Source organism: Bradysia coprophila, unplaced genomic scaffold (assembly GCF_014529535.1).
Source record: "Bradysia coprophila strain Holo2 unplaced genomic scaffold, BU_Bcop_v1 contig_137, whole genome shotgun sequence".
NCBI lineage: Eukaryota > Metazoa > Arthropoda > Insecta > Diptera > Sciaridae > Bradysia > Bradysia coprophila.
The window spans coordinates 570,131-583,603 of NW_023503408.1; the positions used below are offsets into that span (position 1 = coordinate 570,131).

The following is a 13,473-nucleotide window of genomic DNA, read 5'->3' on the forward strand; positions in this document are numbered from 1 at the left end:
AATTAGAGACTGTAAAGTTTGACTGGCAAAGCTAAACTGATAAATTTTTCAAGAAAATCTGCTCATTATATAGTCTTAGCGGATGGATTTGATGCTTTCAATGTTTTTTAAAGTTATTCCACCTCTTTCTGATCGAAGTGGGTAATGGAAAATTTCACCGTCATTCAAATTGTCTGTAATGGAATATTTGAAACCGACTCGATATGGAAATTCGATTTTGTTATTTTTCCTTCGCTTTTTCTTCTCACTATAAGACTTCCACGATACAGAATAATCCTAGATTGTCATAGGTCTATGCGTAATATGCGAAAGTATTCGAAAATATTCAATGGACAATTATTACGAGCAGGATTGACCACACCAATCAAGGAAAGAAAAAGTTTTACGCTAGAATGGCTAGATCCATCAGAGGGGGTGTAAATCGTGCTACACGGTCGTAGAATGATAGGCAAGTAGCTGAAGAAAAATAAATTTGTTTCAGTTTTGGAATAGTTGAAGTTCCCAAAGTTGCACCGCACCTTATGATCTATCATCTTCCCAGTTCTGGAACTTTACTACTCCGTAAAGCCTAAGGCATTACCAACATTTCATCCAAGTACTCTCTCCATCTGAGTAGGCCGGTTGGTGGCCGTGAATGACCAGAACGGAAGTCTGGGTGGTATCGAATTTTCGCCTGTTGATAGGCCAACAATACCACAAAGTTTCAGCTAATTTTTGTTTCATAAATATAGAATACCGAATAGAATGTGGTGAAAAACGTTCCGCTACTCAGCCGTACGTATTTTTTGCAAACGGGTTTCACTACAAGGTGAAATCACATTTTTCCACACGAATTGACGGCCATATGTCAAAATTTCATTTCACCGACTACCTGTGTACTTGACGTCAGAAAGACCCTAACGCTGGCCACATTAACTAAAAAATGTCTAACAACTACCCCATTTTTGGAGTAGAGTTATCGCATTGTAAGCGTCAAAATGTTTCTAGAAATAAGTCTCGAACCAAAAGATAAGCTCGTTTTGCAAGTGGAATTTTCCAACAAGCGTCATCGAAGGTTTGAAGAAAAGTGAAACGAAATTAAAATTCCACATCGAGATCACGTTATTCTCAAAAAAAAAAATTCCACTCGAGAGTAAATGAATAAAAATGTCTTATTATCACCAAAACAAAGCGGAATAAATTACGGAAAATGTTTGATTACGTTACACGTGTTTTTGTGTATGCATAAATCCGTCCCAGCCGCTGAGACTATATATTCATCAGATTTTCTTGACAAAATTATCAGTTTAGCTTTGCCAGTCAAACTTTACAGTCTCTAATTTGTCAAAATGATGAAATTCGCACTTTTCACCCTATTTATTGTGGCCGCATTCGCTGTTGTGTCAGCTGCACCATCCGCAGAGGCTGCACCATGCTGGTGGTGGCTCTTCTTGACGACAACATCAACGACTACTACAACCACAACCACTGCCGCTGCCACAACCACGGCTGCTGCAGAGACTACCACCGCGGCCGCTGAAACAACCACAACTACTGCGGCTGCCGTTTAATAAATGCAATTTTCACTGAAAAGTTCGATTCGAAAATAAATGTGGATGCGACAAGCAATTTAAGTTTGGTTTTGAATCCAAAGAAGCGATCAGGTTAGTCCTCAAAACAGGACAGCGCTTTAGGATAGTGGGAAATGGGTGGAGCGGGCGAGGAAGGTATTCGAAATTTATTTATTGAAGAATCGAATGGAGTATCCTCTGGAACGTGGAGAATCTTCTGGATTTTGTGATATCCCGTAATCCGAACTGGGAATAATGTGGGAATATATTGTGCTCTGTGCAATGTGCTCTGTTGACGACTGTCATATGGTTTTGTTTGTTTGTGGTAAAGTCCACTTATAAACCACTTATAAATGAATATGCTGATATGGAATGAAACATTGTATTATTCTTGAAGGGTAGGGTTTTCTGCTTACGAGACAATTCAACGATCCGAGGTTGGATGTTTGCAAGAATAGAATTTTCAGTTTAGTTATCTATCGAGTTCTCGGTTTGAATGGTCTTATTAATTTTAAACTACTACAAATTGAAAGATTGATGTTTCACGACCATTCCCTACTTCCAGAAACGGTCCACTGATAAGACATCAAATTATAAAATTTTTGTAAAATCTTGTAAATCTTGGGGGATGTATTGCGGGTTCGGCCGATTACCATTTTTAGCGACATGGGCTGTGCCGAAATTTATATCCAATTTTCTATCAAGATAGACACCTTTTTCCGCACCACTTTATTCCGGGCTCATTAGATTAATCAGGCCTTGTTAGGCCTAGTAAAATTTGTTAGTGTTTGCAGAAAGTTTAAACCCTTTTTTGGTAACCCTCGTTTAGTGTTGTGCACTTATGTTTGATAGACCCCTTTCTTTCTTTAATTTTTTCCATACACCTTCACTGTCAGACAACTTCCCCATCAAGCGACTTTCCCGTCAAACATGCACCCGTGTACCTTCCCCGTCAAACGACTTTTTCTTCAAACACCTTCACCGTGAAACACCTTCCAATTCCAACACTTTCCCTATCGAACGACTCTTCCAACTTGCACCTGTAAATGCAATATTGCCAAAGTTATACTCGAGTAACCCTTCCCGTAAACGAGTTGTCAGTGTCTATCTTCCAGCCAACCCAACCGATTTGCAGATTCTTTTTCATTAGATTCGTATGGTCATGGCCTTTAATTTTATACATCCCCAGTCTTTGTCTATCAGTTATTCCGCAGTTATACCTCCTTAAAATGAAAAATGGAGGAAATCTTTGTTCATAATACACTGAAGCTTTAAACTACAAATTTTAAAGTTAAATTTTCATTTATTTATTTATAAAGATTGGGATTATTACATTGATGCTGCCTGAAGTTAATTTAGTGCATTAAAACGGGCCACACCGATTGTCAAGGCCATAGCTAGCTGGATGCGTAAATTCTCGTTATCTTTCATTAATTGAGCAACCATTTGCCTTAGCATTTTGTTGTGTTCTCGGAAACAAATAAACGAAGTGCAGTTTCGGTAAAAATAATTCATTTATTAATCGATCAAATGACATATTCGATTTTAGTTTGACTTCATGCGATTGCTCGATAACGACTAACGACTTTTGCATATTCTGATAACATTGACATATCGGGCAATCATCTTACATACACATTTGCATGTATGCGTGTATCCAACATCTCCCCCCATTAAAGATCCAAATATCTCCCCTTGACGCAACGTGAAAAATCGGTACGAACAACTTGACGGCGGTCACGTTGTGGTCGGGCTGGAATTGTTGGAATGGTTGAAAATGTTTCGTTCGGCTGTGGTGTACTTTGTGATACTTCAGGTTGCTGAATGATGACTGGTAATGGTGTCGTTTCAAATACATCGTACAACAAACTTAACACTGGATCAGACTGCTCATCCTCATATTCGTATCGGACACGAATTTGATTTGCATGACGACGCCATATGATTCCATCGCATTCAACGTTGTATACCACATTGCCGACTCGTTCGATGATCACGGCTGGTGACCATACAATTTTCCTCTCACGGAAATCTCGTACATAAATTTTCTGATTCGGATAGAAAATTCGATGCTTTGCTCCATGTTTAGTGTTGAATTGGTCTTCCATTTTGACATCACGAATAACATCAAATTTCAATCTCGGTTTCACCAAATCTAGAACTGAATTCATTTTTCGTCCAAACATAACTTCGGCTGGACTGCAATTGTTCGGTAATTGAGCGTTTGGCGTCATCCGATAACGCTGAAGAAATGTCTGTAGAACGTCAGGTACACATTCCTCCCCTTTTGCTTTTTTGAGTGCCCGCTTGAATGTATCGACAAATCGTTCGGCCTGACCATTTGACTGTGGGTGGTACACGGGTGTCGTTATGTGATATATTCCGTTTGCCTTACAAAATTCGTCGAATTCAACAGAGATGAACGCAGGACCATTATCGGAAACAAGAATCGACATATTGCCAAAACGTGCGTTAAGTTCTTGTAATTTAGAAATCGCTGCAGCAGATGTAATGCTGTTCATAATGAAAATTTCTGGCCACTTGGAATAGGAATCTACGATGACAAAATAGTAGTGTCCTTGAAACTCTCCAGCAAACTCAATATGCACACGAGACCAGACATGCGATGACTTGGGCCATAACGATAACGTTGCCTTAACCGGTGTTTTTGCTGTACTTGCACAACGTGAACAACGTTGCACATATTCGGTGATGTCTTTGTCAATGTTTGGCCAGTATACGTAACTGCGAGCTAAAGCTTTCATTCGAACAATGCCAGGATGAGCAACGTGAAGTTGTTGTAAAATTTCATTCTGTAACGATAACGGAATTACAACCCGATCATTGAATAACAAACAATCGTCCAATTCGCATAACGATTCACGTCGATTGTAAAATATCTTCAGTACGTCATTGTCAATATGTGAAGGCCAAGTCGACTTCAAATATGTACTCACGGATGCAAGTAACTCGTCATTTTTCGTTGCGTGTGCAATCATTTCAGCAGTGACAGGTAGCACACGGATTGCATCGACCAAAATTCGATTGATTGAATCCTCCAGAATGCGAATGGATGAAATGATGATCGGTTCCAATGGCGATTGATGATTAGCAATAAGTCGAGACAGTGCATCTGCATGTCCGAAATTTTCGGTGTTCTTATGTTCAACAACGAAATCGTATGACATCAATGAAATCGCCCATCGCTGTAGACGGCTCGATGAATGGACCGGAATGCCCTTCTTTGCACCAAATACAGCGAGCAATGGTTTGTGGTCGGTTTCCAAGACAAATTTTCGTCCCCAAATCATTTTGTGGAATTTCTGAACAGCGAATACCAATGACAACGCTTCCTTTTCGATTTGACCGTAGTTTTTCTCAGCAGGAGAAAGACTTCGTGATGCATGTTCGATAGCTTTCTCTGAACCGTCGTCATATCGATGAAAAATAACAGCACCAAGCCCATGAATCGATGCATCAGCTGCAACTCTAATCGGCACATTGGGATCATAATGAGCCAACAGCAAATCGGATAATAAAATTTCCTTCGCTTTATTGAAAGCTTCGCGACACTCGTCAGTCCATTCAAATTTTACGTCCTTGCATAGCAAACGATCCAATGGAAAACGTAGATCTTTCATCTCTTTGACGAACTTGGAGTAATAATTTATCATGCCCAAGAACGATTTGACTGTTGTAACATCATGTGGCTGAGGCATATCAACAATGGCTTGAACTTTGGCTGTATTCGGTCGACGACCGTGTTCATCTATAATGAAACCAAGAAATTCAATTTCTGTCATCATGAACTTACACTTGTGATGGCGTATGTTGAAACCCCACTCTTTGATTCGTTCGAACAATGCAATCAAATTTCGGTTGTGTTCCTCGATCGTACGTCCATTTACGGTGATATCGTCCTGATATCCACAAGTTCGGTCCAAACCCGCAATCATCGCGTCAATGATTTGTTGAAAAACCGCAGAAGCGACTTTAACTCCAAACGGTAAACGATTGAATTGAAATAGACCACGATGCGTATTTATGGTGATATATTTCTTGGATGACTCGTCCACCACTAACTGGAAGTAAGCATCAGCAAAATCAATTTTTGAGTAATACTTTCCGCCATTCTTCTCTTCTTCTTCTTTTTCAGCCTGTTTCTATCCACTGCTGGATGTAGGCCTCTCCAACTTCTTTCCATTTCGTACGATCCATTGCCATTTGCTGCCAGTTTGTACCTGCAATATTCTTAATTCCGTTTGTCCATCTCTCTGGTGGTCTACCTATAGCTCGTCTTTTATATGGTCGCCAGTTCATGATCTTTTTGGTCCAACGTTCGTCTGTCCTTCTTGCAATATGTCCCGCCCAGCTCCATTTCAAAGATGCTATTCTTTCCATGACATCAACGACCCTGGTTTCCGCCATTCAATGTAGCAAAAATCGAATCCGGCGTTGGTAACGGATAATGGTATGTTTCCAATGCATCGTTCAGACCAGTAGCAAAATCGGCGCATAAACGTATGGATCCATTAGGTTTCTTGGTTGTAACAATTGGAGCAGCCCATTCGGAATACGAAATGGGACTAAGAACATCCATTTCTTGCAAACGATCCAGTTCGGCGTCAACTATTGGAACAGCAGCATATGCAACTGGACGTTTCGGACGGAAAGCTGGTTGTGCCTCAGGTTTGAGACGTAATGTGACTTGGGTTTTAGTGCATTTGCCCAGAGTCGAACTGAACACTGATGAAAATCTTTGCTTGAAGTTCACCATAAAGTCGTGTGTATTGACAGGATTTGATGTCTTGGTTATTTGACTGCAAACAGCATTCAACGGAACGTCGAATAATCCAAACAAATCTAGCCAATCGTTGCCAATAACGTTCAAGTCAGGTACATCTGTCACATAACATACGCCGGCTGTATCAACGTTGTTAAAGGCAATTTTGCAATCGAACTCGAGTTGTAACGACAGAGGATCACCAGATGCATTTTGAGCATATTCGATACATTCAACCGCTGGTGGTTGACCCAATAGCACATAGTTGTCACGTGAAATAATGGTGACGTCAGATGCTGTATCCACTTGTAGACGTATCGGTGTTCCATTGATGTGGATAACAATGAATTTTCTCTTCGCAGCAAAATCCACTTTCGAAACAGCAATCACTTTGGTGCGTTTATCCGAAGAATTTGTTTGACTTGACTTCTGCTTTTTCGGTTGGGCATAATTACAAAATCCTTCTTTGTGTCCCGTTTTGTTACAATCACGGCAAAGATGTTTTGTATACGTGCATTCCTTGACGAAATGTTTTTCACCACAAAGCCAACACGGACGATACGGAACTTTTTTTGTTGAATTTTGATTGTTGATTCGGTGAGAATTGGATTGTTCCACCGGCTTGGCCGACTTCTTTTTGTTTTTATCAAAAATCTGCTTGACTTGCGGCGCGGATGAACTCGGTGTATTTTTCACGATCAATTCTGCATTCGATTTGAGATCCATTAATCGCTTACATTCAACGGTCAATGTGCCCAAGGTCAACGCTGCCTCCGACTCGACTTTCATTAACAAACGTGTGCGAAACTCTTTTTCACATGAAGTCAGGCCACATATAAAAATCAAACATTTAAATTGGTCCGATGTCAAATTCGCAAATTCAAAGCGTTCACATTCCTTATTGACTATACTGGCAAAAGCAATAAAATCGTCAGATGATTTTTTAACCAGTTTCATACAGTTGTATCGAACGCTGAACAATGATTCCGGTTCGCCGAACATTTTCTTCAAAATCTTGACGGTATCCTCGAACGAATTCTGACTCGTTTTCTTCGGTAAAATGAAATTCACGTATGTGGAATGCGATTTATCATCCAACTTACGCAATAACAGTCGCACTTTTGCTGCATCATCAAGATTTTTCGCATCAACCAAAAACACGTCCTCGTGTCGATCATACCATGTTGTGAACGTGAATTTGCTTTGAGGTTCATGCATGTAATCGGTGAGTGAGTTTGCCAATAAATCCATTGATCGTTGAGCATTATTAGCATGTATTGCATCACCGTCGAGTTTGTTAGCGACAACTATTTTAGTCAATTCTTGCAGAGCAAGTGTCTGATCTGCTAACAATTTTAATAAAGCTTCATCCATCGCGAAACAGATTTAACACACAGTCCAATAAATCATACGCACAACGTTATATCGAATGTTCAAATCGTATAACAACACCGTACCGATAAACACATAAAACGTTTGTCCTTTACACACTGAGCTTAACCTTCAACGTAGGTGACTTTGAATTGTCCTTATACTTTGGACGCACACAATGAATTTTTTCGTAAAATTGTTCAATCTGATGTAACTTGAAATTACGTTGATTTAATTTACATTAAATTCACTGACATGTCCTTTAGCCTCGTCGCCAAATGTTGTGTTCTCGGAAACAAATAAACGAAGTGCAGTTTCGGTAAAAATAATTCATTTATTAATCGATCAAATGACATATTCGATTTTAGTTTGACTTCATGCGATTGCTCGATAACGACTAACGACTTTTGCATATTCTGATAACATTGACATATCGGGCAATCATCTTACATACACATTTGCATGTATGCGTGTATCCAACACATTTGACATTCTTCTTCAGACGAAGCTTTCTCGGACTCTGCGTTCTGCAGAAGGCCCATACCTTCAGCTGCCCAGCCCTCCATGAGGTTCGCTAGATGCGACATTATGTTTGATGCTTTCTTTGTTATTTTTTGTTTTCTGTTACTTTTCTTGAAGAAAAGACGATGTAGCTCAGTATTTTATCTGTCTTTATTTTCTGCCAAATATTTCACGCATCACATTGGATGGCATCTTCAGCTTCCGATCTGATGATCCGATGATCCACAAATCCAAAAATGCAATTTTTCTGTCATTTTCCGTTTCTACTGTGAATTGGATACTTTCGTTGTATGAGTTAAACGCTTTCTTTTTTCTTTCTTTCTTTTTTGATGCAATTTTTAAAACGGACAGTTTGCTTTGATTTCATTGTAAGTTTTGGTATTTATGTTGCTATAGCATCAAATCAATATACTTTCGAGCGCTTTTTGGTTCGCGACTACTCATAACTTTCCCGTTTCTCTTCTATACACTCAGTGAAGAGTGTGACCTGCAGTCTAAGTTTCAAGTCTAAGTTGAAGATCGAAGTGATGAAAGGTGCCAGTGATTATAATGTGATATCGTCTTACTTTTACTTGAATTGAGATGTGCAATTTGAACTTATTTATTTATTTGACTTTGTGATATAGCCTCACGCTTAGACAAAGATTTGATTTCTAATCGCTGAACTAAAATTTCTTAGACCAAGTTTTCGATGAAAATGTATTTGTATTTATCTGTAAGATTAATTTGCGATTTGTTTCGCATATACTAATAGTATTCCCCACATTATAATAAAGGAATGATAAAATAAATGAATTAAAACGAGCCGTCAGAACAGTCGGAGCGTTTGCTGCGACTGAGCCCCGTACGAACCCGTACATCTATTGCGCACGTGACCCTAGTGCGTCTGTCACCCTAGTTGAAGTTAAATTATTATGAAATGTGTACATCTTACAAATTGCGCATAGCGCAATTACGAAGCCCCGTACGACGTTCCTTTCAAATGTAACACAAATTTCAAGTTGACCTAAAATTTTAATTTATTGAGAGGCCTAAGACCTAGTTACGGCCTTAGTCCAACGACCCAATTTTTTTTTTTTTCAACATCATTATATTCGGCCTTCGATTACCTTCCAAATGAAACAAAAATTAGGAAAATCGGATGAGATTTACTCGAGATATATGCAAAATACACTTAGGGCCGTGTAGCGGGCTTAGTCCAAGGACCCAAATTTAATTTTTTTTTCCAACAACATTCTATTTGGTGTTCGATTACCTTTCAAATGAAACATAATTTAGGAAAATCAAATCAAATTTACTCGAGTTATATGCAAAACACACTTAGGGCCTTAGTCCAAGGACCCAAATTTTAAAATTTTTTTCAACAACATTCTATTCGATGTTCAATTACCTTTTAAATGAAACAAAAATTAGGAAAAACGGATGAAATTTACTTGAGTTATATGCAAAATACACTTAGGGCCGAGTAGCGGCCTTTGTCCAAGGACCCAAATTTAATTTTTTTTCAACAACATTCTATTCCTCGTTCGATTACTTTTCAAATGAAACAAAAATTAGGAAAATCGGATCAAATTTACTCGAGTTATATGCAAAATACACTTAGGGCCGAGGAGCGGCCTCAGTCCAAGGACCTAATTTTCAAACATTTTTCTCACCACATTCTATTCGGTATTCAATTACCTTTCATATTAGACAAAAACTAGCAAAATTTGATGAGATTTACTCCATTTATATGCAAAATACACTTAGGGCCGAGGAGCGGCCTCAGTCCAAGGACCCAAATTTAAAACGTTCTTCGCTACATTATATTCGGGCTTCGATTACCTTTCAAATGAAACAAAAATCACGAAAAAAGGATGAAATTTACTCGAGCTATATGCAAAATACACTTAGGGCCGAGTAGCCTTTCACTTCTAGGGCCCTAACTCACGGGCCATTCACCCGATTTTAAAAAGCGTTTTTTTCCTGGATCGGTATCAACATTACCTATCTTTTGCCGTTTCATTTACATTTCCAACGTTTTTTTTGCCGTAAATATCCCCAAAAGACCTTAAAGCACTTAGGCGGCCCTAACTCGCGAAGGGCCGACCTAAATATGCCCATCTTCGAACTTAGCCTCACTATTTTGACTATCTTTCAGGAAAAAAAAAATTTTGAAATCGGATTTGATTTACTCAAGATATCGACGTGACGGACAGACGGACAGACAAAATTTTTATTGCAGATTCGTCATCTATGAACATAGGCAAACACTTTGCCCTTACCGTCTGCTTCGAATTCCATCAATTACACACGGCATCGTAATCCTATAAGCCCCTTTGTACTTCGTACGGGGCTAAAAAGTGAATCATAGTTCGCTTAAATCCAACAGCAAGTTGTAATTAGTCCCGAAAGGGAAGAGCGAGTTTGCTCTGTTTTTTTTTTAATTTTTCAATGTTTCAACTATGAAAAAGGTTTACGCTATGGTTCACTTCAGGCACAGCAATGCTATTAGCATGAACACTGAATTGAGAAGTGTCAAATTTGGAGGCTTTAATGATACGAGCTACCGCGTAGGTTTGTTTGTATTGTATGTTTCAACTCATACAACGAAATTAAGTCATCTATCTGTACAACGGATAACGGAAACGTAGTGCCTACTGTGATTTCATCAGCCTCCGAGTATTTTATATGTTCATGCTAGAAGCAGGGATGTGCTTCAGGTTATACTCTTCTTTGAGCATATAGAAATGTAACGGACGCGACTTTAATAAATATTATGCACGTATGACAAAGCGGTCGAGGCTTGCCGTTTATATATCCTAGGTGAATAATTTTTTCGGGGAATCACACCGCGTATGCGATAAATGTTTTTAAGATTACTAACTTGGGCAGTTCATAAAAGTTCAAATGATAAGTTAAAAGTACATCCCAACAAAATCTCTACGAGAAAAGTGTGATGCAGTCTTTGTAGTACAATTTCTAAAATGAGTGATATCGCTAGAGTTGACGCTTTCAGCTTCGTTACGCAAAAATTAAATTTTTCACGCAATTAGTTCAAACAAGCTGGCTGATTTTTTTGGTAAAATTTTGGTTGTTTCCAGTCAAATTTTTTTTTGGTAAAAATTATATGACAGATGATGAGGAAAATTAAGCCAGCTTGTTTGAACTAATTGGGTGAAAAATTTAATTTTTGCGTGACGAAGGTGAAAGCGTCAACTCTAGCGATATCATTCATTTTGGAAATTGTACTTCAAAGACTGCATCACACTTTTCTCGTAGAGATTTTGTTGGGATATCACTCCTTTTGGAAGTTTTAAGTCAACAATTTGACGAAAATCGAAAATTTGACGAAATTTCTGAAAACTTGCCAAAATTTCACGAATTTTAACAAAATTCGAAAATTTGACTAAAATGGAAAATTTCACGAAAGTGACCAGCCGCCAGTGAAAGTTTTCCGTTGAATTTGTCAAGAGGTTTGTATGGCGACATACATAAATGTTACATACATACATACATAAATAATAACACTCTACAAGTTGTTTATGAAAATCATTACGAAGAGGAACACTAACAAGTTCGACTTCTACCAACCTGTTGAACAAGCTGCTTTCAGATCTGGTTTCAGCACAAACGACCATTTGCAGGTGATGAGAACGCTTATTGAGAAGTGTCGTGAATACAACATCGACATAGTCTTGCTATTCATAGACTTCGAAAAAGCTTTCGATTCAGTGGAAACATGGTCGATATTGGACGCATTAGACGAATGTAGAGTAGACTCAAGGTACTCCAACACAATTCGATATGTGTACAAAAATGCTACTTCATGTATAAAACTTCATAAGAGCACGGAGAAATTCAGAATTGGCCGAGGTGTAAGGCAGGGTGACACCATTTCACCGAAATTATTCACGGCGATTCTGCAGAGTATTTTTAGGAAGTTAAACTGGAGTAAAATGGGATTAAAGATAAATGGAGAGTACCTGAGCAATCTCCGCTTCGCTGATGACATTGTACCGATAGCAGCGAATCTAGGTCAGGCTCAGCTTATGCTACAACAGTTAAGTGAAGAGGCGAGCAAAGTTGGCCTCAAGATGAACTTATCGAAAACAAAAGTCATGACCAACATCGGGGACGATAGAGAAATCAAAATTGGTGACACTGTCATTGAACGAGTCGACAGCTATGTATATCTAGGACATAAACTGAAGTTAGGTCTGGACAACCAAACTGCAGAAATAAGACGTAGGATTGGTCTTGCATGGGCAGCGTTCGGAAAACTCAGACTAATTTTCAAAAGCAAAATGAATAATAGTCTGAAACGCAAAGTTTTCGACACTTGTGTCCTTCCAGTGCTCACTTATGGAGCGGAAACGTTAACTTTAACAAAAGCATCCGAAGATAAATTGAGAGTGACACAAAGAGCCATGGAACGGAGTATGCTTGGAATAACACTCAGAGACAGAATGACGAATCAATGGATTCGACAACAAACCAGGGTCGTTGATGTCATGGAAAGAATAGCATCTCTGAAATGGAGCTGGGCGGGACATATTGCAAGAAGGACAGACGAACGTTGGACCAAAAAGATCATGAACTGGCGACCATATAAAAGACGAGCTATAGGTAGACCACCAGAGAGATGGACAAACGGAATTAAGAATATTGCAGGTACAAACTGGCAGCAAATGGCAATGGATCGTACGAAATGGAAAGAAGTTGGAGAGGCCTACATCCAGCAGTGGATAGAAACAGGCTGAAAAAGAAGAAGAAGAAGATACATAAATGTTATGGAATTATACATTAATTTAGAATAATCTTTTGATATTCAAGAATTATCAGGTCCTTGGGTGGGAAAATGTACTCGTAACAACAATATTCCGGGTGGATGGGCAATAAAACAACATACATTGGATGCTGCTAGTTCATTACACTCGGAATCAATTTTGTGAACTCGCGAACTCGCTCGTGTGGTTTTAAGCAACTCACTTTAGAAACGGTTATTTTGACTCGCGCATTTGCATACATCGCCAAAGCTGATGCATAACCAAAGCATAACCGTTTCCAAAGCTGAACCAAAAAACGCATTACTAGACTTCAACAAGGTTGACGAACATTCAACAAAAAACGGAACGGATTGGAAATTTATAACGCCAAGTCATGGAGGAATTTGGGAGGCCGGTGTCAAGGCAATGAAGCATCATCTGAAATGAGTCATAGGAGCGAACGTGTTGACTTTCGAAGAAATGACAACCATTACAGCTA

At 38.9% G+C, this 13,473-nt stretch overlaps 1 protein-coding gene across 1 annotated transcript; it reads right to left on the minus strand.

Annotated features, from left to right (window-relative positions):
• Positions 1-3,189: 3,189 nt before the first annotated feature.
• On the minus strand, positions 3,190-6,517 carry LOC119073087 (uncharacterized protein K02A2.6-like). The gene is made up of 2 exons (XM_037178399.1): positions 5,964-6,517; positions 3,190-5,688 (listed from the first exon to the last, which is right to left on the minus strand). Exons 1-2 carry the CDS (start codon positions 6,325-6,327, stop codon positions 3,224-3,226), a joined length of 2,829 nt encoding a protein of 942 aa, XP_037034294.1. The 5' UTR covers positions 6,328-6,517; the 3' UTR covers positions 3,190-3,223.
• Positions 6,518-13,473: the final 6,956 nt, after the last annotated feature.